The 26,468-nt window shown below is 39.4% G+C and overlaps 1 protein-coding gene across 2 annotated transcripts in view; it reads left to right on the top strand.

Moving 5' to 3' along the window:
- efnb1 (ephrin-B1) overlaps positions 1 to 18,275 on the top strand; it is a 193,906-nt gene extending 175,631 nt beyond the window's left edge. For both annotated transcript variants that reach the window (XM_020510507.2, XM_048605209.1), the window contains exons 3-5: positions 3,816 to 3,908; positions 9,159 to 9,290; positions 13,666 to 18,275. In XM_020510507.2, coding sequence (XP_020366096.1) covers positions 3,816 to 3,908; positions 9,159 to 9,290; positions 13,666 to 14,051 — 611 coding nt within the window. In that variant the 3' untranslated portion in view covers positions 14,052 to 18,275. The remainder of the gene's footprint in view (positions 1 to 3,815; positions 3,909 to 9,158; positions 9,291 to 13,665) is intronic.
- Positions 18,276 to 26,468: the final 8,193 nt, after the last annotated feature.

A 26,468-nucleotide genomic window follows, 5' to 3' on the forward strand; every position in this document is an offset into this window, starting at 1 on the left:
GGAGCGGAGGTCAGGGAGTGGAAGCAGTCTGGGAGTGGAGGTCAGGGAGGGGAAGCAGTCCCGGAGAAAAACTTAACTTGGAGGAGCTGAGAGACAGTACAGAGCGGACTGGAGGCTTGCACTGTAGCGGGCACAGTTATTAGACTGGAGTCTGGCACAGGCAGTCAGACCACATGGGGAAGCCTGTGCGCTCACCTACTGCAATGTATTGTTTATGTATAATTTGTTCATGTGACTGTAATGACTATCCCTTTAACTATGTCTTTTTTTTCTGTAAAATAATGCAGCTACTTTTCTTTTGTATTCCTGTTTTTGTATTTAAGATTTGCACCTCGGTACTTTGTACCTAAGATGGCAACATAAGAGGTGACAGTGTGAAACTTTTCACTGTACTCCTGATGTCTATACATGAGTACATGTGACAATAAATGATGTTCTACTCTATAAAGGATAGTTTATTCTATAACACTTCTGAATATAAATAAAAATAAAGCCGATGCAGAGGCTCCTGTGTAGACAGTGGTAGTGCCCCTAGTCTGGTGCAAGAGGACTGAGTTCAAGTCCTGCCTGTTTTATAGGTGTGTCATAACATCACTGAACAGTTTAGTTAGAAAATAAGATAAAGTATACCTCGGGGAGGTACTGGTGCAGGGATAATGTCACTGAGTGAGCATTCCAGAACCCCAGTCTGATGCTTTGGGGACATCGGTTCAAATCCCACCAAAGTAAATGGTGAAACTTAAATCTTATTTTTTTTAAAGAAAGCAGGCCAAGGGGTTCTTGTGGCACAGTGGTAGTCTCCCTACCTCTGAACCAGGTGGTCCGGGTTTATGTTGCACCTGCTGCAAAGGTCATAACATCCCTGAACAGGTTGATTAGAAAATATCGATAAAGCAGACCCAGGAACGGATTTGCAGAACTTTTTGTCCTGGGCTGGGACTAGTCTATGTACACCATATGTAGTTGCTCTATCTTGGTGTTCAACAGTAAATGACGTGACCGTCCAGTTGGATTTCCTGAATTATTACAGCAGGGTGACCCAAAATTCCATCTTCCCACAATTCACTTCCACCTTAATTTCTGACATACCATCAGTAAATAATGCATTTAATAATAAAATAATACATCTACCTAATGATTCTGTCAAGCAAACAAAACCATTTCATATCAAAAGTTTAAATTGTGTTCTGTTGAGCGTATTTTTCATATGGAGGAGTTTGTATTTAACCTAGTCTTAGGTAATCATCCGTTGACCCCAGTCTGGTCAGCTATCTTTTACTTTGAAGGTGGTAAACGAATTTGAATTGTTTCCTCTCTTTCTGATCAGTAGTTGTCATTTTGTGTTGATTCTTGTATTGTGGACATTTCTTGAAGCTAGCCTTTCTAATTGGTAGCATTTCTAGCTATAATTCACCCTTTGAAGATTTTCTGTTGAGGCATAGTATTGTAAAGCAGGAGATTACGCAATTGCATACACTACAGCCAAGACATTTCAGATGCCTGCCCCTTGTTGGAGATATCAACGTTTCTCAAAATATTTCCATGTCAGGCATCCCAAATCTGCAATACACTCTGTGGGGCTATAATACCTCTTCTTGTCAAAAATCACAAAGCTCAGTGCAATTTGGTATTTCATGGTAGACCTTTCCTGAGTTACTGATACTTGATATACCAGCAGGGGATGGTGACAAACTTTTCAACTATGCTACCAGGGATATACAAATATAGTTAATAAGCCCTTGAGCCATTGCTTTCTAGCCAGGGTTTCCTGTGGATTAATTAGTATTATCTATAGTAGTATGCAAGAACATTTGTCTTAATAATTTGGCGAAACCTTGGCTGTCTGGGAGCCACTAGCAGAGTTCCCTTTCTGATGATAAGGTTATTTGAAAAGTTACTCAGCTATCACTCTTCTCCACTTATTTATTTCCAGAGTGATATCTCTTTCAGCTAACTATTGGGAGACGTTCTCCCACTGTTGTTTAATATAGCACTGTTCTTATCCAATTAAGGTATTTCTATCTGATTGAGCGATGGCTACCAGTGACAATTGCCATTTGTAACAACTGCAATATATCAGCCCAAGTGCGTCTGATTCCCTGTATAAAATTAGGCTCACCAAACCATCCATCAACCCTCACAGGCTTTCCCCTAACTCCTGTCACTGATTTAATTTTTCCCTTCTAAACTCTTATCAGATTCTGATGCCAGAGGCTGACATTCTGTTGAAAGAATAGGATTAGGTTCCAAATCCTCCCTGGTTCCCATCATTCTGAATCAATGACCACATCTACTGCAAGTTGAAATATCTTTATCAGTCTTAACCTTACACACATTTACCAATTTAAAAAATCATCTGTTCCGTTTGCCTGAAGTAGCACAAAGTGACCTATTAATGGGGTAGGTTCGCTACCCTCTATCATCCTCCACTTATCCCACTCTACCAGCAAACCACATGTAGCTACGTTCATTAAAATTAAATGCAGTATCTTATGAATACTACTCAGTATGCTAAGTTTAATAACTTAACCAACTGCTCACCGTTCTTACAAAATATGGTATTGAAATTTGGATAGAAGTTTATCCTTTTATATAATGGTTGGGGTGGAGAAGGTGTAGAAAGATTTTGTATTCATATTAAATGTGAAAAATGTTAGACTAAACAGATTTAATGATTCATGCATTCCTGAAACAACCAGAAAATAACTAACAATGTAGTTTTGGTGATAAAATAAGTCTTTCTTACTCCTCGATTTCAGGAGATGGTAATTTTTCCTTATTGCTTTGTAAATTATAAGGTCATTTGGCAAGGTCCAATGTGCCAGTTTCAGAAACTACTATGCCTGCACACCCTCAAAAATACCCCAGCAGACACAAAGCTCTTCAACTTCTAATTAGAACTCCAAACACGTTTATGTATTTAGAACAGAATTTAATAGAAGCTGATGGCAGTGATGCAGGTTTGCAAATTTAACAGCACTTCAATCATGGATTTTTGCACATACATGCTCATGCACTACCTTTCAGTTCTCTCAGCTCTCACCAAGCTTACAGTTTTTGCTTTATTCACTCAATTTGCCCCTCATCAACCCCTTCAGTGCTTAAAGATGAAACCCATCTTAACCATACTCCAGATTGTACACAATTCTATCACTGACAGTTGGAAACAATGACTTATTGACATGAAAAATGCCTCCTGCACTGAGGCAAAAAAAAACAGACCACATTGCGAAACAAGCCAAAGTCCACAAAACAGGGCACCAATATTGAAAAATGTGAGGTTGCAAATCAAGAAACAGTGTTTGCGTGATGCCAACATCAGATTTTTGTGCAAATTGGGTGAAAAAGGAACTGACAAAAAATATCAATTGCCAGTCTTGCTTGTGGTTTGTTATTGTTGTTTATGAAGCATATGTATTTGATGAATTCTGTCTGGAATGAAATCAGAAGTTATATGTGAAATTTTGGACATGCGGTGTTTAAATATCATGAATGAAGAAGACACGAAGATGAGTAAACACAATTTCTGAGGAGCCCTTCACCTATTAGTTAATTATTTTTTCTAAAGAAGGTATACCCAATGTTGCTGTCTCAACCAGTACCTCCAAAAAATGGATCAACTCCTCATTTATCTCATTGTGGTTTGCATAAAGTTGCTGCCAAATGACAGTTGCTTGCCCACATGACATTTTAATACATTTCAGAGTAATTCACTATATGAAAAGCACTTTCAAGGTTATTCTCTTTCATCTCCTGTTTCAGTTAGTTTTGATCTCAGAATTTGACAATAATGCTGAGCTTTTCCTTCCTTGCAGCTACTTCCAATGGCTCATTCGAAGGGTTGGAGAACAGAAATGGTGGAGTATGCAGAACTCGATCCATGAAGATAATTATGAAAGTTGGACAAGGTAAGCAGTGAACTACTATCCTAACATTGTGATATATTCTACAATTGCATTACTGAAATCACAGCTGCATGCTTTTACTATAACAGATCAACTCACAGCTGCTAGGTCCCAAACTGTGGTATCCATTTTGCCTTTGGTACACTGGGAACTGCCTCTGTAAACTGAAGAGTTGGTATACCAGAGAATGGTTGCTGAACAAAGAATTCCTGAGCCTTTCTTTTGGCCCTTCCTAATATCTACAGTGTCATCCCATCCACATGGCATAGTTTGGGCAGAATCCTAAAGCTGAACATTGAGTTTTATTTTGTACAGAATCTCAGAGTTGCCAAAAACATAATATTATTCTCTACCCAGAATTGTACAGAATAATTGTTGGATCTGTGCTTTAGTGTTACTACAGATTCTGATGACACATCTGTATGTGTGTATCTAATTTCTGATGTCCAGTTTATGCTGCGTACAATGTCTTTATTTGTTCGACTTTTTTGTCTCAAGTGTCTAGATGCAACTGTTTTTTTTTCTTCTGCCTGAGCAGTCCAACACACATTGTCTATCCATATGTGTAGATGTACAGATGTCTTTGTATATCTGCCTGTCCGCCTCTGTCTTTTTCATCTTTCTATGATACGATATTGGCATATTTCTGTCTCCCTGTCTGCAACTGTGAATTTGTCCACACATCTGCATATTGCTGTGCTATGCATTTATTCTGTGTGCCTACCTTTTAAAGTGCGATCTCACAAATATATTCTGCATCAAAATAGTTGATTTTGTATTGCCTGCCAGATGCCCACTTTAATTGTTCCCACAATGTGCCAGTCCCAGAGAGAACTTCGTATGATTTCAGCTTGTGACCTTGCTATGCCAATATTCACATTATTTCTGAGAGTGAAATGCTGATGATATTCAGGTACAAAGACAGAATAAATGAGAATGCAAATTGAAGTGGCTTCTCAGTGCCCTTGGGGAATGATTTGCGAACACATTTTGGATTCACTTCTCTGAAGGCAGTGCCCCTTGTTGCGATGTAGTTCCATGGCTACAAGCGACTGTCTAGCACTTCACTGAAACCTCCATTCATTTTCTAGCAGGGATTATTGGATACCAATTACAGAATCTGGAACCCTGCCCAAATTTTTCATAATTAACCTAAGGGTATCGTAGCTAATTGTAACACACCCATTATGACCCTGTGTTCCTTTCTCTTCCTCCTTAATTTAAGTTTGAGGGTGGGCGTGATAATGGGGAAGTGAATTTTTGAAAGCAAGTAAAGAAGACTCTAGTTATTACTGGATTATCACCCTGAATGTTGAAAATCCATTCTAATTACATGAAGAGAACACACACACAAGTAGGGATAGCAAGAACTGCAGGTGCTGGAGTCAGAGATAACACAGTGTGGAGCTGGAGGAGCACAGCAGGTCAGGCAGCATTAGAGGGGCAGGAAAGTTGACATTTTGGGTCGGGACCCTTCTTCAGAAATGCGGGACGGGGAAGGGAGCTCAGAAATAGAGAGAGGAGGGGTGGGGCTGGGGAAGGTAGGTGGGATGGTGATATGTGAGTGCAAGTAGGGAGTGGTGGGGATTGGTCAGTGAGGTGGGAGCGGTGGATAGGTGGGAGAGAAGATGGACAGGTTGTGTCAAGTCAAGGAGGCGGGGATGAGGGGGAGGGTTGGTCGTGGGATGAGGTCAGGGGTGGGGAGATTTTAAAGCTGGTGAAATCCATGCTTAGGCCATTGGGCTGTAGGCTCCCAAGGCAGATTATGAGGTGCTGCTCCTCCAGTTTGCATGTGGTGTCATTGTGACACTGGAGGAGGCCCAGGATGGACATGTCACCCAGGGAATGGGAGGGGGAGTTGAAATGGTTTGTGACTGGAAGGTGTTGCCGTTTGTTGCATACAGAGCACAGGTGCTCTACAAAACAGTCCCCAAATCTACGCTTGGTCTCACCGATGTAGAGGTCTACTGTACCTGCTGCTCCCAATGTGGTTAGGAAATGCTGTTGAAATCAACCCAGTGAATTGCTGCATCCGACAAATAATATATGCATAGGCACTGGCAGTTACATGGATAGATATTGAGTCCCTTGAAATTGATGACAATCAAGCAAGAAAACTAATTTATACCAATTGATAAAATCAGAAAGTATTGGAACACTCACAGACCAAGAATGGGAATGTTAGTGTGGGAGCAAGGTGAGTCACTGAAATGACAAGCAACTGGAATTCCAAGTAGAGATAGTAGGAACTGCAGATGCTGGAGAATCCGAGACAACAAGGTGCAGGGCTGGATGAACACAGCAGGCCAAGCAGCATCATAGGAGCAGAGAGGCTGACGTTTCGGGCCTAGACCCTTCATCAGAAAAGGGGGAGGGGAAGGGGGTTTTGAAATAAATAGGGAGAGAGTGGGAGGCGGATAGAAGAGGGATAGAGGAGAGGATAGGTGGAGAGGAAACAAACAGGTCGAAGAGGCGGGGATGGGGCCAGGAAAGGTGAGTGTAGGTAGGGAGTTAGGAAGGGGATAGGTCAGTCCAGGGAGGACGGACAGGTCAAGGGGGCGGGATGAGGTTGGTCGGTAGGAGATGGAGGTGCGGCTTGAGGTGGGAGGAGGGGATAGGTGGGAGGAAGAACAGGTTAGGGAGGCAGGGACGAGTTGGACTGGTTTTGGGATGCGGTGGGGGGAGGGGAGATTTTGAAACTTGTGAAATCCACATTGATACCATTGGGCTGCAGGGTTCCCAAGCGGAATATGAGTTGCTGTTCCTGCAACCTTCGGGTGGCATCGTTGTGGCACTGCAGGAGGCCCAGGATGGACATGTCGTCTGAGGAATGGGAGGGGGAGTTGAAATGGTTCGCGACTGGGAGGTGCAGTTGTTTGTTGCGAACCGAGCGTAAGTGTTCTGCAAAGCGGTCCCCGAGTCTCTGCTTGGTTTCCCCGATGTAGAGGAAGCCACACCGGGTACAGCGGATGCAGTATACCACTGGAGGCTCCCTCCGCTCCAATCCCAACCTCACCATAAAACCCGCGGACAAGGGAGGTGCAGTTGTAGTATGGCGCACTGACCTCTACATCGCCGAGGCCGGACGCCAACTCTCCGACACCTCCTCCTACCGCCCCCTTGATCATGACCCCACCCCTGAGCACCAAACCATCAACCACCTATACTTAGTGATGTCATTCTGTTGGAGGAGGTAGAAATGGCAGAGGATAATCCTTTAAATGTGAAAACTGGGGCGGTAGAGTGTTACAACACCGTTACAATGTAGCTCAATGCAAGCTAGAGGCACAACACCTAATTTTCCACTTGGGCTCTTTACAGCCTTTCGTACTCAATATTGAGTTCCTGAGTTTCAAAGCATGCCATCTGTCTTCCATTTTTTCTTACAATTCTCCCCGCTCCCCCCATCCCATCACCACCACCACCTCCCCCCATTCTTCTCTGGCTGTGTCTTGTTGGCTTTGCACTTAGCAAAGTGGACTGATTTTCTCCTTTTTACAGCTAACATTTACACCTGTTTTATATATCTATCATTCCTTTACTGCTATTATCACTGCCTTTCTCTTTTGCTATGGGCACACTAATCGCCACTGCTCCTCCGTCCACCTCTGTCACTAGCATAAAAACCATCGTTTTCCAGCTCCTTCCAGTTCTGAAGAAGACTCATACCAGGCTTGAAACTTTTAACTCAGTTTTTCTTTGCACCCAGATGCTGTCAGACCTGCTGAGTTTCTCCTGCACTTTCTGCTTTTATTTCAGATTTCCAGCATCTACAGCATTTTGCTTTTATTCATTGAACTGGATGATATTGGGCTCCTTGAACGCTGTCACAGCTATTGCCAACCAGCTGCCTGGTGTCCATTAATGTCTGGATTTGAACCAAGTAAATGATGGAGAAATTTTGAGGAGTCAGGAGGTGAACCACTCATCAGAGAGTACCCTAACTCTGCCCTTTCTGGAGTCATAGCGTTGACGTAACAGTTGGAGTTGAGCCTCCAGTCAGTTGCTAACCCTAGATTGTGATACAAGGATTCAAAAATGCAGCTGAAAATTTGGAAGAGGTGGTTGGATATTACTAGTGATGATCATTACCTGGCACTTGAGTAGTACAAATGTTGCACTAGTCAGGCTAAGCTGGATATTGTTGGCTGGCGAGGGATTCTTCAATCATTACGGAGATGAACACTTTGGATAGACAATGAACAGCCCCCTCCTCGCCTTATGGCGAAGAGAATGTTAATGATAAAACAGTTGAAGATGGTTAGGTGAAGGACATCATACTGAGAAACCCATCCACTAAGGTCTTTGGGCTGGATGATTACAATGCAGATGGGATTCTGCATTTTGTTTTGGGTCAGTTATGACCCCTATCATTGTGGGTTTCCTATTAGCCTCAGTTTTGTTAGTTCTTATTTTTACTGTACTCAGTCAAAAGCTGCTTTTGATATTGAGGGAATTCATGTTCATCTTGGTGCCACATTCATCTGGTGACAAGCCTATTCCCACCGTCCCTGCGATTACCCTCCCCAGCTTTCAAAGACCAAACTTATATTCAGCTCAGCGTTGGACCATCTGGAATTTTACATCCCTCAACAGTGAGCTTTACGTGCTTTTGAGACATAGACTAGCCCTGAAAATAGTCCAGACTTCTCAGTTAGAACTTTAATTGGTCTACTTACTGTGGAGAGTAGGCAAGAAGGCTGTGAATTTCAGGGTAGTTCCTGAGATTGAGAAATGTTTTCAGATTAGGAAAGTTAGATTGTTTTTACTGAATTATGCAGTGAAAGTGTCCACATTAGAATGCACTGGTTAAGTTACAAACTTTATAGATTACTAATACATGCCTGCGGTCTGGCTAGTTTGGAAGCCAGGCCCTCAAGATGGAAGTCTTGTTCATCACCAAATCCCAAATTAGTGCTTTTACATCACCTTTCTCTAATTTTGGCAAAATCCTTGCCCCTGTTTCACTCTTTCATGCAATCAGACAACTGCTTGACCAATTTAAAAGGGTGTGAACATGGGGTCCCGTGACGATCATCAGACATTCCTTTCAAATTTCCTAACCCTTGCTCTGTGTTGGCATTGCCAGAATCTAAATCTCACTGCTGTGCAGTTCAGCATTGTTGCTATGTGACTGCTGCCTCAGTGTTTATGTTTGATATCTTGATGTTAACCAACAGCACTACACTGATTCTGACAATGGAGTGCCAGACAACTGGTGCAGTCAGTAATTTCCATCTCCCTTCCATCCAGATCCAAACACAAGGCCAACACTGAAAGAAAAGAATCCTACAAGAGCACCAGGTAAAGGCCAGGATAACACAGTGAAGAGCGTTATCTCCCTCTGGAAGGAGCCATCTTCAGAAGATAAAACTGGGAACACAGGTGAGGAAGATAGAACTTGTAGGGTGTCTTTCCATAATTCTACTTCCTGAAGGTAAAGATGTTAAGATGACTCCAGAGACTGGTAAATACAATGGACTTTTACCTGTGGATCCTGGGTTTATTTGCAACTCAGGATGAAAAAACAGTAATCTTCTGACTTTGTGCACCTGGAAGAGAGTCTGTTATGAGTTGTGCCCATCTTTGCAACCATAAATTTAAACGGTCTAAGTGGTATTTGGTACAAATCAAAAGTACAAAAGTTTTGGCGTGCATTTCCTATGGGTACAGTTAATAGAATCAAGAAAATTGGCCTGAATATCTCCTCCTCTGGCATGATTGATTCCACTTAAATCAACCTAGGCATTCAATCCAGTTCCTGGTAGGTACAAGCCTAAGAAAACTGTTGGTCCTATTTCATCATAAGTCAAAGCTAAATTGCCAGTTTCTTTCAATCGGGATGATGCAAGAAATGGGGAGATCTGACATACAGATGCAGGGAGTATTCTTTTGAAGTCAGGGCTGTGGGGGGGCGTTTCATTCTGTGATTTGCCTGCACTGTACCCAAGCTGGGATGTTGGTAGGAATTGTACTCTGAGACAACAAACAGAAAGTGTCTCAAATCCCAGTTGTGATGAGAATCTAAAAAGCAATAATTGTAAAAGGTAAATGGCACTTTTCTGTTCCTTCTCAAAAAGGTTTGTGAATCCATTGATCTTAGCCGGATCTGTCTCCATCCCCAATGTCTGAAGTCAGAGCATGGGCTTTCACTCTCTCATGGACAGTGAATTAAGCTAGACAACAGTAATCTCCTTGGGCAGTCAATGTTTCATTTATTAAATGTCTCTGGATGTATATTAATTTTCTTTCTTCTGATTCTGAGTTATAGGCAGAGTATAGGAACATAGGAGCAGGACTCTGCTATTCAGCCCCTCAAGCTTGCTCTGACATTCAACCAGACCACAGCTGATTATCTACCTCAGTGCTACTTTCCCACACTATCCACATATTACTTGGTAGCTTTATTATCTAGTTTTACAATACCCAGGGAGCAAGTGGGCAGGGCCATATAACTGGCATATTACCGTGGGTACCATTCCTGGCCCTTAACCGCCTGGCCACCTCTGACTCTGCCTCAATTTTTGACCAATTAATGGCCACTTTAGGACCTCTTCCCACTCCTGCCACAGTAGGCAGAAGCTGACACCATGTTTGAAGCCTGCCAGGTTCCACTGCTTGGGAGGGTATCTGCCCTCCAAGATCCCTTGTGTTTATAGAAGGACCCCTGCCTTGAGTTTCACATCCCACTATGGCTTATGGAACACGGCTGCAATCCCCAGCCATGTCCCCCTTGCTGAAACCTCCTGAACAGTCTTCACCAAAACCCACACAGCTTATCTCCTTATTCACCTGCAGTGATCATCCCCTTTCTTGATGCATTCCCAGCAGTGGCCAGGATTCCTTGTTATTAAGATGAACAATCAGTTAATTTTTTTGTTGATATTCGTTGACTAATAAATGTTGGTCAGAGCATTGGGAAAATTTCCAAATAATACCATAGTTTTTTGTCTTACCTTGGCTGGCAGATGAGACTTCAGTTTATTGTCTCATCTAAAAGCCGACATCTCTGACATGGTGCAAGACTCCCTTGGTACTTCACTGATGTGTCAGCTTAGTTTGTGCTCAATTCCTCACATGGAGTTTCAACCTGCCTTGGCAGTGACAATGCACTAACTGAGTCAGACTGACATTTCAATCCAAAGAAAAGCGAAAGATGTTTTAGAAAAGCTGAAGTGGTAGCTCCTTCAGCACAATGACAACAATAATAACATGCATTATAAAAGTGCCTTGAATATGGAAAAATGTCCCAAGGTGATTTTACAATGACGGGAAACAAATTCAAAACTGTTACTGGAGCTATACGGTGGAAGTTTGACCAGATAACTGAAAACTTGGTCGAAAAGATGGGCTTGGAAAATTTTTGTAGGATGTGGAGAGGCAAAAAAAATTGAGAAAGGCATTCCAGAGAGTAGGTACCAGGGCATAAATGTTTATATTTATCACCACGAGATTAAGCAAAACCTAGGCTGAGTGCAGAAAATAAAATCTGATGGGAAATGCTGTCACTTACAGAATCTGCTAGTTATTCTTTCTGTCAAATTGAATAGTACAAAAGTCAGTGAGTTTACGTTAGGCACATGCGGTCCCCTCCATGCAGCAAGTAGGTAATTCTTAACATTCAACCCATAGAACAAAAATCTGCCCCAAAGTGACTGAAAACTCAGCCATCCCCAAAGCAAATGGTGGGGCTGGTCAAGAGTATCATGTGCATCATCAAGATCATGGCCATCATCCTCATGCGTTCTTATCGATAATCACTGTTCTTGGTGTGCGAGCCTCGAGAGAAAGTGTTTTCAGGATCTTTAAAATGTGGCAGGAATCTCACAGCCAACACTGATTCTTACCCCAACCCACAGATCACCAGTACATTTCATTAAGAGTTCCACAAAAGTGGTCAGGAGTTATATTGCAGGTTGATTTTAGGTTGCTTAAACCTGTCTCTCACCCAAGAACATTAACACCAAGTGTATAATTCTAATTGCAACCCAGCTGAGATTACTTAGCTCGACATAAATTGAGCATTAGTGCTGCTCTGAGACTTTATCAAACCATTTTCATGTCACGGTCGATTTAAACTTGGGATTGATCCCTTTTACTTGGATTCAAGGTAATAGAATAGTTGTGTGAAAATGTCAGACTTAGACTGAGTCAGACTAGTTTCGATATTGACACAGAGTTTTATCCCTTGGGATCTGATTGAGAGGGAAATGCAGTGGATTGAAAACTCCCTTACCAACTGAGTGTTCCAGGTATTGATGCTGTGGCACCCTGCTTACTTGATATTGAACATTTCAATGGTAATAACAGAATCTAAAGGAGAAATATTTCAGACAAATTAAGTTAATTAAGATCTTAATTATCAGTATTGTCTGTGTGTTATTTGTCTCATACCTGCTGTGTCTCCCTCTTTTTCTCAGACTTTCTGTCTCACATTGAGCTAATATAGAGTTGCCGCTAATCACAAGTTTTTTTTGGATATAATTTTGTTTTTTTTCTGTCTTGTACTGCAACTGACTTTTTTTGCTGCCAAATTAAGCTTTGTTGTGTGTGCCATAGCCTCTCTGATTGTACAATAGATAGATTCAGATTTTTGCTGCTGAAGCTCGATAAATCATTCTTCAGGTTCATTTTTGTGTGATGCAATTTAATGCCATAAACCCAATATGGTGGTGTTGTGGTAATGTCACTGAGGTGGTAATCCAGAGGCTCATGCTTTGCAGGAGCAAGCTCATATCCCACCTGGGCAGCTGATGGAATGTAACTTTTTAATTAATAAATCTGGAACTGAAAGCTAATCTCAGTAATTGTGATCATGGAACTATTGTCAATCATTATGAAAGCCTAACTGGTTCACTAAGAAAGAAATCTGCCATTCCTACCTTGTCTGACCTACATGTGACTCCAGATTCACAGCAATGTGGATGTCTCTATATTTGAATTGGCCTAGGAAGCTACACAAGGACATTGAGGGATGGACAATAACTGCTGGTCTTGTCAATGACACCCACATCCTATGAAAGAATAAAGGAAAAAAATTCTGTCTCTGCTTGGCTACTGCTTGGTCAGTATGGGTAGTAGAGCAACTTTCCTTGTCATCCCCTCAACCTTAGGAAGTGGCTTATGTGTAACTGTACCTCCATCACAGCAGTTAAGTGGCAACATTTAATCTTTTGTCCTAACTTCTGACTGACTCAGCTGTGATTAGAATAATTTTACCAGTCTAATACTTTGGGTTTTTACTTGCTTTTTGGGGCATCTTCAAATAGGTGCCATCTAATAAATGTCCAATGAGCGGAGTGGTTGTATTGTGCACAGTGTTGCAAAACTGGAGCTCTGAACAGGTCTAAGCCAGCTACATTCTCCTGGCAAGGTTGGAAAATCATGTTGGGCCTACTGGTGTCATAAAGGCAACATTCTAACCTGATTCTGAGTGACCAACCCATGACATTCTACCAGTCATGGGTTGTGGAGGAAATCCAGGAAACAGAAAAAAGAAGTTTAAAAAGGATGGAAGTTCCTTCTTGTCAAAATGGTTCAGCAGTGAACCCTGTAACTTTGTATTTCTTTCGATTTTTAACCCAGTAACTTTGTGCTTACGAAGCCACCATCTCTGTAAGAGGTCCAAACCAAATGGACAGTTAAGTCAATTTTTTTTTTGTTGATGTTATGGTAGTTAATCTGTTCTAAGCTTTTGAGTTGAGCTAAAATATTGTTCAGTATCAGAAAACTCACTTATTCCCCTGTTCTCTTTCAACAGCTACTGACAGTCAGATTAAAGACAAGCTGAACAAGAATGAGGGAATCTTTGGCTCAAAAATGGCACTCTTTGCTGCAATTGGAGCAGGCTGCATCATCTTTATCCTCATCATCATCTTCCTTGTGGTCCTCTTGATAAAGTTCAGAAAGCGACATAGGAAGAGTCCCCAGCAGAGATCAGCAGTCCTTTCCCTCAACACACTGGCAAGCCCAAAGTGTAGCGGAAATAGTGGCTCGGAGCCCAGTGACATCATAATCCCGCTGAGGACTAATGATAACAATTATTGTCCTCACTATGAAAAAGTTAGCGGTGACTATGGCCATCCAGTGTATATTGTTCAGGAGATGCCTCCACAGAGCCCTGCAAACATCTACTACAAAGTTTGATAGCCAGAAAAATGTGAGAGAATTCCGAGTGTCATCTGGCCTTTTTCATAATATCTGAATCTTCTCCTGACATGTACAGACTCCCTATATACAAAGTGTCTTTGGGAGAGTATGGATAAAACTGTGACTGTGGCCAGCAAGAAAGATTTCAGTATTAAGTTCAGCAAGCTAATGTTTTAAGAGAAAAAAAGAGAAAAAAAGAAAAAAAAGAAAATTGGAAGATGACTTTTTCTTTGCAACCAAGGAGGCTGAAGAATTCTTGTTTGTGATAGGCTCAGATCTGTTCACAGCCTTTTCTTTCTTTTCCGCAAAGCCATTCCCTCAGTAAAAGGCTTGAAAGAGGGAGGAGCTCAAACAAACTCCACCCTCTTCTATCTTCCATTTTCCAAATGCAAGAAAGATTTGAAAAGTAATGAGAAGATGAAAGCCTCTAACATTTAAGTTGTGAGGAGAAGCCACAGTTGAATTGCAAAACTAGGGACGTCTCCAAACAGACAATTAAAAAGACTGAGGATCATGAAGCAGTTGGCTCTCTGTAGCACAGAGATCTTGAAGCTGCTTCAAAACTTTATGAACTCCAACTGCTCAGGGGATGAGACTTACAACGCAAAAACTCAGATTGGGTTGGGTCAGGGGGAAGGACATTTCACATTTACTTTTCTTGCTCATTTCAACTACGCTCCCTCTTACTCATTTCCCAATCCTTGATTGAAAGATAATTTTTGTTGTAATGTGATCTATGTAAATTATAAACATACTCAACAATCTATCCTTAGTTTATGTACAAATCCAGCCTCCACCTCACCCCCAGCTCCTTTTGAAAATATTTTGACAAGAATTATAACCGAGGTTAGTGAAATAATGCTCAGATGGTCTGTGGTAATCAGGGTGCAATTGATTACTAGTTGGTCTTTTTAAGGTTAGTCTAGTTAATGTGCAGCCTTTGATTTATACCTTATTGGGGATTATATTGATTGGTCTGGGCTTGCCTGGTGAGGTATGCAAGAAATGATTGTCTTATGGCAGTGCAGTAAATGTTAATAATGGCCAGCTAGCCCAGCTTGGTCTTTCAGTCCAAGATAATACAAAAGAAAAGCAAATATAAGATTTGGCTTCCTGTTTCAAATAGTCTAAATCAGAGAAATGGGGGCAAATTTGAGGGGGAAGAAAGTTTTTCATTTCTCCCAATGTAGTAGCAGGGCCATAAGGCTATACATGGGGATGAGATCCAGATATGCTTACAGACTATCCTGAAAGGAGTGAAGTTCTGATCCTAAAACTGCTGACAGAGGTTATAATGGGCAGGCATTGACCTTACAGACTAGTTTGAACATGTGTTCTTCATTGCCTTCAGAGCTTGTAGATAGATGGGGGTTTAAAATATTTAAAACAATATAAAATGCCTTCAACTCATGGGGTGGGGGAAATGTTATCAGTCCTGGTTTTATGCAAGATTCATCCTGAATGGGAGTTCTTTCCTTAGTTTTAGTCAAATAGATTTGAGTTTTGATGGTGTACACCTACCAGCAAGGCCTTGATCAGCTCTGGTGATTTCCTGCAACACCAGTGAAGGTTGCTAATAATTCTCAGCTTATTCACTGAACCTTTTGGTGCACCACTGTTGAATAACTCAATGGGCTGTTCGATTTCACACTTTGAAATTGATTTATTCTTCTTTCTAATCCCCCATCAATTGAGGGAGCTTAATGTCATACAGCAAAAAAAAATAAAATATCAACTTGTCCATCAAACACTCTCTCTGTTGCAACCGTTGTGGTCTCTCTCTCTCTCTCTCTCTTGGTTTAGCAATATTATATCTTCTATATGTTTTTCTTTCATTCCTGCTAAGTTTCAAATGTCCCTTCTCCATGCACTTGCTGCTCCCTGCATCTAACTCTGATAGATTCAAGACCCATTTTGCAACATTTTATATTTCCATTAATTGTTTGGAAACTAAGTAGTAGAACCTACTTCCTATCTGTTTACCCTTACTTTTAAAATTGACATATTCTTTTAAAAATGTAACTTGGTGTTAACCTAAATACTACTCCTTTTATTTATCACAGCACTGTTCTCATTCTTTTCAATCAGGGCCCTTATACCTAAGTTTCACAGTAATAAAAGAACATTGTATCCAGAAGACTTTTCAATGCATTGATGAAAACACAAGTCCTTTCCTGTGTAGTGATTTCAGGTTAATTGATTCCCTCCAGCTCTCGGTCTTTTAGTCTGCTTTTCACAGTACCTATTGCAGGAACGTGGAGCTGAGATACATGTTGCTGGTGAGGTTGAGTTGATTGCACCTATATTGATGGTTTGAATTCATGCTGACCTCCTAGTTGCATGTCTCCTGTATTCTATCCAGTGATGCTCTCACCTCAATCCATTACTAGCAAATGTCTAGTGTGGCATATATAATCAGGGAGAATGTTGACCAATATCACCCATCTAAAACATCCCATTTTATCCCTTTCAGATGCTGACATTACCAGTATTGAATTTTTAACATTTGCTCCTTTCATTTCAATCTCTAGAATGTGCAGTTTTAATCTTTTAACATGCTTATTTGTTTGAGAAATTTGGCAGTATCCAACAGCACGAACATATAATAACAAAATAATATTCAAGCATTAGGAAAATTGAACAAACAGAATCAATGAAATGGACAAAATTGTCAGTACAACAGTAATAGGACTTCCAGTCAAGATATTAAAATCTGAAAGGCATTAAACATGACGAGAGTGGAAGAAAGAACTTTATGGATTCCAAAGCATCAACCAAAGGCCAAAAGTCCTCCTTTGCCATCCTTCCCTTTTCCTGGAGATACATAGCATGTTAACACATGCTGTGAATGAGACTGAAGAAAATGGCCACAGAATTTATCTCAATATAGTGAAGATATCAACGAGCATTGCTGACTGGAAGACCATTTCAGTTAGTATACTTGATAAAGCATTCCAAATAAATATCTCCTCTAAAAAAAATCGCACTGAAGTGACAAATTCAACACTTTTTGTGTAATATAACGGAAAATGATAAAAATACTCAGCAGGTCTGGCAGCATTGGTTGAGACAGAAATGGCGTTGGACTTGTGATCTTTCATGGCAACTGGTGAAAGGATATCAGTCAGAAAGGTCACGTCTGCTTCTCTTCATGGATGCTTCCTAACCTGTTGTGTACTTTCAGCATTTTCTATTTTTGTTTCAACTTTCCAACATTGACAGTATGTTGCTTTTGTTATCTCCATTATTGTAGTGGGCTAAAATTAGTCTGCGAATCTCTCAGCTGTGGAAGCCTGAGAAAAATGAATCATTTTCAAAAGTCTTTAGAATGTGCAAGAAAAATAAGAATTATTCCTAAAAACAGTTATATGCACACTTCAGTCATATTTAATTTATGGAGCTAATGTCTGAGTTGGGTTTTGAAATGTAGCCAGAATGCAGGCTCTGGAATGGATAATATCTGTTCTCTGAATCAATTTCAGATAAAAGCGTATTTTGAAATCTTGATTACTAACAGGTTTGAAACAATTTCCACATTGCTCTGCTTCCCGTTCTGCTGCGATTATATGCTGATAGGTTCATTTGTTTCAAGACTGGTGATGTGTTTGATTGGCTGGGTGACAAAATTTTAGTGGATCATTAAAAAAGTAATGAAACATGCCTTCCTTGCAAACAGAGCCAGTGTATCATAGTACATATGAAGGGCCTGCTGCATGCATATAAATATACAAATGACATGGCCATAAACAACCAGACAAAGATACTAGCTAAAGAAATGTGTATCTGGGTGCGCACAGATATGACCTGCATAAGTACGTGCAGATGTACACTGTAGATGCACAAAAAAGTATGTGCCATAGATAAATATGCAGTTACACATTATGACATGCAAATAGATAAAAGTAACAAGTTATGAAGAGGAAGTAAGGAGGCTATGGAGGGATATAGATTAATTTAGTCGAAAAAGATCTAGTAAGTGAAATATAGTGTAGGAAAATGTGAAATTGTCCATTTTGATTGGAAGAATAAAAAAAGTATATAACATAAATGGTGAGTCTGCAGAGGTCTGAGATGCAGAGGAATTTTCAAAAGGTTTATTTGCAAGCTCAACAAATAATGAGGAGAGTTAACAGAATGTTATTGTTTAATGTGAGGGAAATTGGATACAAAAAAAAATTATACTTCAGTCATACAGGGCATTTGTGAGACCACATCAGGAATACAGGGTTCAGTATTGCTCTCCTTATTTAAAGAAAGATGTGAATGTGTTGGAAAGAGTTCAGAGAAGGTTTACTGGATTAATACCTGGAATAGGTAGATTGTCTTATGAGGTAAGGTTCGGCAGGCTAGGGTTGTATCTGCAGGAACTTAGAAGATTAAGAGATGACTTGTTTGAAATATTAAGATCCTGAGAGTTCTTGACATGGTGGATGTGGAAAAGGTGTTTCCTTCCTGTGGGAACTACCAGCCATTGTTTGAAAATTAAAGGTGGCTGATTAAAAACCAGAAATGAAGCATTTCTTTTTCTCAGAGGGTCACGAATCTTTGGAATTCTCTTCCTCAAAAGGCAGTGAAAGCAGAGTCTTTGAATATTTTAAGGCAGAGATAATAGTTCCTTGGTGAGCAAGAGCTGAAATTCTAATAGCGCTCAACAGGTTAAACACAGGAAGAATGTTCCTAATGGTTTGGGAGTCCAGAGTCCAGTCACAGTCTGATGATATGAAGTAGGCCAATTTCAGTTGAGATGAGGAGAAATTTCTTCATCCAGAGAGTGGTAAGCCTGTATTGAATGTTTTCAAGAAGGGCATAGATACAGTTCTTAGGGCTAAAACGATCAAAGGATATGAGGGGAAAGCAGGAAAAAATTCAGGAGTGGAATGATCATCCATGATTGTATTGAATAGTAGAGCAGGCTCTCAAAGCCATGGCCCACTCTTGCCCCTAATTTGTATGTTCATATGTGAAGCATAGATGGGGCAAAATATGCACCATTGCAACCTACACTGGATGCACGTGGAACTAAACACACACACACACAGATGTTTGTAATACATGCTGGTGGGTGAGTGTGGTTTCTCCATCTTTAGTGCATACTCTGAAATTTGCCCTCTGTCCTCAACTACTCTCAACACTTAGTCAAGACTCAAAGATACATGGGTAGAATTTTCAACTTAGGCAGGATGTAAAAGACGTAGGAGATCAATCACATTGTGATATATTCTGTCCAATTTTCCTTTCTTTTGAAGATTTGCTACTGCCAAATTTATAGCAAGGTAACTGATAACTGTCTTTACAAATTCACACACTTAAATCCACTAATTTAGGTGTTAACACTTAATTATTTTAGTGCTAGCCTAGTGTTACCTACTGGTACTAGTATGTGACCAATTTCATAAATTTGACCGATCACAGTAAAATAACCCCAGAGATCCTGGTTAGATCTCCACTTCCAGGCTGTGTAAGTAAGGGATAAATCCATGCAACTTAACAATCATTCATTCAACTACCACTGTTTTTCCATTCTCCATCCTGGGTGGACATCACATTAGCGTTGTTGAATTAGGAATTCACTGCAAGAGCAGATGATTTTGTGATATAATTTGTTTTTACTAGAGTTGACCCTGAAAGCAACTGTATGATACATCAACTCCAATTGCAGATGCTGTTAATTTTCATTTTAAGTTGGGCTTGAGGGAGGCTTCTGGATTCCTGGTTACTCCTTTAACTATTACAGCTTCTCCTACAAATGCAACTGTATTGTTCCTCCAATGTACTTTTCTTCGCTCTGATATGGTCACTCTGCTAAAATGAAAAGTAACTGCACCACCTTCTACTCTGACTCATCCACTCCAAGACTTGAAGGAATAAAGATTCAAGCTTTTCTGGTTTTTTTTCTTCCTTCTCTAATAGTCAGGCTCTTAAAACCCAAGTTTAATGTCATTATAACTTTATTTTGTCATCTTATTTGATGGTTCCAACTTTCTTGGTATCTTAAATATGGGCGTTGGATATTCTTCTAGGTTTGCCACACAAACAAGCGTTAAGATATGGTCATCTGTAGCAGTAACTAAAGAGGACAGAGAGCAGAAGCCCTTAGGTGCTCTTGTGTTTCTTTGTGCTCGGTATTGTTAAAGCAGGATTACTACAGCCCAAATGCTGTCAACAATCAGTGCACTAAAGTTAATTTGTTAAGACAGACCATGGGATGGAGCATTCTTGTGATGCTTCCTCCCACTGACCAACATCATTGTGGTGTCTTTTTAAATTAGTCAGGAATCATAAGGCCTCATGATCTGCTCCTGAAGGGCAAGACTCAGTACAGAATCAACTGCACGTTTAAAATAAATCTTGCCATCATATGGCAACAATCATGGTGACAGTGCATATAGGACATCCAACAATGCTGTGAAAGGATGCAAGAAAAGAACAAAATTTCTAAAAGAATTAAACCCACTACTCTTGGGCCCATCTTCCTTTTCCTTTGGTTTTCTCATTTCTTTTTCTCCCCATGCGTTATCTCTGGTTACGGTACCAACAACTTTGGCCCAAGTAAATGTTAATCAACAATTTGAATTTGCTAAGTGTTGCAACAGAAATTTTGATGAAGAATCACTGGGTAGTGATCCAGACTGGGAATTGCAGCTAATATTTTTTCTCTTTTTCTAGTGTGAGATCAGCTTTCGTAACACAGACTGGGAATTTAATCTCAATGTTTTTCACATTGTTGTACATTTACCTATTACCCATTAAGAAAGTGACTTTATTCTAAATGTATTTAGAATTTCCAGCTGCATTTCTGGGTCCTCCTTCTGTTTGCTTTACCCCACAATCCTCACACCATAGAAAGGTACATCTAAATTATCAACTTTAATTCATGACAATATCAGTACATACCTATGGGAAACAGGGAAGAGAAGTCTAAATATTTTACAGCGTTTTAGACCTCTTGATGACGTGCTGAAGTTCATACTTCGGGTCAACATCAAGATTCAAGGGAATGAGAGACAATCAAGTGAATTTGAATTTGGTGATTAAGTGAAAGTTTGCTTCTGTATATTGAAACACAAGAATGAATGAAATGGACATGTTCATAATATATACAGTAATAGGGAAGAGAAATTTGGAGAAATTTTCTGAGGCTAGTGAATTGGAAGGTTCCAGTTAGGTCAATGTATGAGCATAGTAATTTTGATACACTTTGGTGAAATCTTTCTAGGTATAGCTCCATTTTGGTAATGTTGTGGGACGTTAAAAAACCTTTTGTTGTCATTCAATCATTACCTGAAGAGCTGACTAGTTGCCATTCTTGATACTAGCCCCAACCATCAACACAAACTGAAATCTAATCCTTGTCAAAAAATGAAATCTATTTTATGTAAAATAGCATTCCTGCCAATGTAATTCAAAATCAGCTTTAAATGCTGCTTTGGGTAATGAGAAAACAACAGCCCACACCATTATCCAAACTCCTTAATTTATTCCAACCCATAAATACACTTATTTATGTACCTTCAAACACCTTGATCAAATGTTATACTCTAACTCATATTGGGTATCTCTTCTATTTATATATATATAAGAAAAGTCCTTCAATCAGATTAATTCTGTAACGCATTCCAGGGTATTGGGTATACAGCATATAAAGTGCCTGAACCTCTTTATTAAATTCCAATTTGTACTTCATTTTCCTCTATTTTCTGTTTGCATCAGAGGTTATTCCACATGGGTATTTTATTTATGATTGTTTAGTTTCTATCTGAATGTGATTTTCTTCTTGGGTTATTTAGAGATGATGAGCATCATGTTGTTGAAATTAGTCACCCTTTCTTTGTATTGATTTCTAGTTTGTTTTACTTGTCAAGCCACACATAACCAAGTGTCTATACTCAAAGATAGCACCTGAGTAATTAACTGAATGGACTGCTCATGTAATCCTCCAAAGACTTTGAGTTTCAGGCTTCTGTCATGAATTATGTTATTTATTTTAATTTTGTTGGGACTGGTGCGCAGGAAGGGCTTTCTTGAGAGCTACATACTCTCAGTTCTGGTACCATCCTTGTGAAGTTATTTTCTGCAATTTCTCCAATGCTTCAATATCCTCTTTTTGGAGAGAGACCAAAACTAAACAATGTGGTCGAAACAAGATTCTATATAAACTTAACATTACTTTCTGTTTTTGTATTCTGTTACTCTAAAAATGAATGAGCCATTTTGATTGCACGCTTTTTGACATTTTCATAGAAAAAACATCATACAGCATATCTTACCAATACCAGTTCCCTGGAAGTACTAGCCAGTTATATTTACTTCTCTCTTTCTTTTCCTCTTTCAATATTTTTTTCAATCCCTTTCGAAAGTTTTTGAATTAACCTTCAGCATACTTTTAGACCGTGCAGGTCAAGCACTGTGTTTGACTAGTTGTGACCACCTGAAACATTCTCTTCCTTCACCACCAAAGCACAGTACAGCGATGTGTATGTCATCTCCAAGATGCAGCCCAGCAGCTCTGGCAGCTACTTCCCAACAGGAGGTTTACCACCTAAAACTCAAGGATAACAGGTGCATTGAAACACCCCCAAATCCAAATTTCCCGCTCAGTAACAGGCCGTCCTGATTTGAACATATGTCGTTATTCCTTCATCATTGTTGATCAAACTGCTGGATCTCTCTATTTCACTGAATTGTAAAAGTACCTTCACTAAACAGACCACAGAGGCTGAGGAAAATGACTTACCACCATTTTTATAAGGGCAATTAAGGATGGGCATTGCCAGCAGCATCCACACCCCATTATTGAATAAATAAAAACATAATTTAAAAATTCCATATCATAATCGCCCACTGCATTCAAACAAAAATGACTTGCATTCCCTTAAGTTCTTTTCCATTTAACTTAAAACTGATTATATAGACTCCCTGCAGAACTTGTTGCTCCCCTACCTCATTTAACTCCAAATGTTCCAAGGAATAAGTGGATTTTTTTATTCCTCTTACTGAGATAAGCCATCTCAATTTTCACCATGTTGAATATATATCCATCCATTCTGCAAACTTGTTTATGTACTCCTGCATTTTGGCACAGTTCCCCATAATGTTTGCTGTACCAGCCAATTTGCAAAGTTTGGCTTCACACCTTGTACAGTGCAATTCACTCCTGCCACTCCCATGTAATGTTTCTGCATTACATTGACCTGCAGAGTCTCTTTACACTTAGCTGTGACGTTTACTTTTAGAAAATATGGTCTTTAGACAAAGTCAATGGATCTATATCAATGTAGAATACTAGGAAGCATTGACGCAGTTGATGTGAATGCAGTGGGTTGAATCACTGTATGATAATTTTTTTTATTAAATGTATGGGAGTTATTGTGTAGCAAAATTGTGAGGTACAAAAGCAAATCTTCCTGAACACATTTTCACTCTCACTATACGTAGAAATTACAGGAATTCTTATCAATATTGTTTAAGTCAGAATATAGAAAGGTACATACAGAGAAAGATACATGCACATGTGAATCAGTGGATAATGTTGCAATGAGCTAGTCATTGTTGTAGAAAACATCAAGCACCAATTTCCTATCAATCAGCCTCACTTAACCCTGCTCTGAGTCTAAACCTTGCCACTTTTATGTTTTAAATATTAATAAAATATTATAGTGAAATTTGACTGACAGGTGTATATTTTTTCATTGTATCCACAAGACCTTAGAAATAATGTATAGAAAAACAAAATTTCAAAACCAATTTTCTGTTTTTTATACATGTATGGACTTATTTGGATTAACAAATCTTTTATATTGGTGGGCCCGTATGAAGATTGGTGGCAGTGCCTCATTTGGTAGCTCTTGACACACTGAATCATAAGGTTATGTATCCAAGTAACATTCTAGGAACTGTTCTTGTGGGTCAGTTTTTTAAAGAGCCTATTCCATGCACTATTTGAAGAAGAGCAGAGTGCTTTTCTGATATATTGACAACTAAGATTCCCTTAATCAACACCACTTAAGATAGATTCATTCGTTGTTAATTTTATTGTTCTTTGCAGGATTTTCTGTGCAGAGTAATGACTGTGCATACCTAACAGTTACCACATTTCAATCTAATTCATTTGTATATGAAGCACTTTGAGACATTTCTGGGATGTGATAAGGTGTTATATATATTCAAGAGTTTGACTTTTTATTTCCTACATGCTTTCAAGTGAAACCTTTTGATGCCGTGTTCTACTTTGCATATTGCTTATGTACTTTTGCAAAACTTAGTTTCCTCAAAAGATCATTTTTATTTCTCTTTTATCAAATCCCTCTATGTGAAATTTGTCTAAATTATGTACATTGGATAGGTCCTGTTGCCATGCATGCTTGTAATATCATGAAGCTGCTGTCTTTGCTTTGATTCCAGGAGTTTACAGCAGATTTTGTTCCTCATCCAAGTGGCCAATATCAACAATGAGTGACAGCAAATTATTTGACTGTGGAAGACCACGCTACTGAACACACATTGTTCTGCACTAAAACTCCCAGGACATTCAACTGCTTTCTCAAGAATAAACTTATCCATTTTTTTGGAACTCACAGGACACTGTGATGAGAGAAAAATAATGTATTTTGCCTTATTGCTCTGTAGCTGATAACATTTATCCAATTGTTGATCTATACTCAATCCACCACTAAATAACTCCAACAGTGTGTACCATATTTCAGATATAGATGCAAGTGAACTGCTGTGGAGCATTCCTGTGGTTTGTGTTTGAGTGTTGATTTAATTATTAAATGGATTATTTGATAAAGAATTTCTGGTTGGATGGTTTATCTGGCAATGATGTAATCCCAGTCCAAGACATGAGATAGATTAGATTCACGTTTGATGGAGTCCTCCTATGAAGTCTGGTACTTTCACATACCATGTACAATTTACCCTCTTGTGAACTTTATGTACTGAATACCATTTAATCTCCTGAAGGCACTGAAACTTTCTTCCAGTCATTGAAGGTAAATTTGAAAATACCCCAGCATATCTCTTAAACAAGTAGAGGATATAAGATTAAATTGCCTTCCTTCCTTAGCAAAGCATTTCAATAGTACCAGCAGTTTAGTGGCCATAATGTTCCACACAGCTTTTGATCATTTCTGTTTGTACTTATCTTTGTATGAATCACAATATCAGAACGTTAAACAAACACATATGGTAATTTTATGGTCTTGTTGAAGTCTTTATTCCAGGTCAGGCTGGTCTTCTACATTTTCAGTAATCCTTTGAGGGTTAGAGATAATTTATGCCATGATCCAGTATAATTCTATTTAAGAATGCTTAATTTTCTCAAAGATAGACCAAAAATTTTATCAAACCCACATTGTACTCATCATGGTGCTGTTTGATGGAACAGTAAAAGGGAACTTTACTTGCCATCAAACCCACTATATAGAGAACAGATAATGCTTGAGATATATATAGAATTGGTTCTGGAAGCAAAACAGCTGCTGATGTAATTAGTTTAATTATTATTGAGGGATTCTGTGCAATTTTTCTGTTGATGTAGGATTTCATAAAATATTAATAATATTGATTGATCTGTAGGATGCAGCTGGATATGTCTCATCATTATTCCCTTTGTTGCAAATAAGAAGCTGTGCTGGAGTTAAGGTTTCAGCCAGACCATCAGTTAGTGGATTAGTCAAAACTGGCCAGAAAATGTAATCACATTGGGCAGAGAGGGGGAAAACTAATATGCCAAGAATAATATTGCAAGATTCAGTGTAGATCAGTTTTTTTTTTGACATTTCAAACTTGAAGACTATAGCATTCTATCAGTGTTAGGTCTGTATACATGTAACTGCTTCCAGACAAATACAACACTGAAATAACAGCTGGAATCTATCCAGAACTGAGTCTCCATTATTTTCGCCTCCTTTCAGGGAAGTGCAGTGACCGCTCTTGCTCCATCCTCAAAATACTTGAAAGTTGGGAAATCAGCAGTACGAAGTTACAGAAGCAACCTCAAACAGAATTTCTCGGTCCACTTTTCAATTAACTATTGGTAAAGCACTGTTAAAACCAATTGAATAAACAGCAAACAGTGAATAACCTTATGTTACTGTGCAAATAACCTCTCCATCAAGACAAATGTTAAGTAATGGTAATGTTTCCATTGCTAAACACAATTTTATGAATTGTAAAGTGAATAACTTTTACCCTGCTGTCAAAATAGCAGTATAGTTACACAGCCCGTTTCCTGTTGAAGGAACAGGTACTTCTGTAGTTATACAGTTAGTACGCATATCTTGCTGAATAAATAAGAACTTGTCCTGTGAAGTAGTGAATAAAGCCAACCAACTAAACAAAGAGAAGCTTGTCCAGTTACATCATGTACAATTATGCATTGTTGAATCAACAGGTATTTCACACATTTATTCA

Source organism: Rhincodon typus, chromosome 14, assembly GCF_021869965.1.
Source record: "Rhincodon typus isolate 14 chromosome 14, sRhiTyp1.1, whole genome shotgun sequence".
Lineage (NCBI taxonomy): Eukaryota > Metazoa > Chordata > Chondrichthyes > Orectolobiformes > Rhincodontidae > Rhincodon > Rhincodon typus.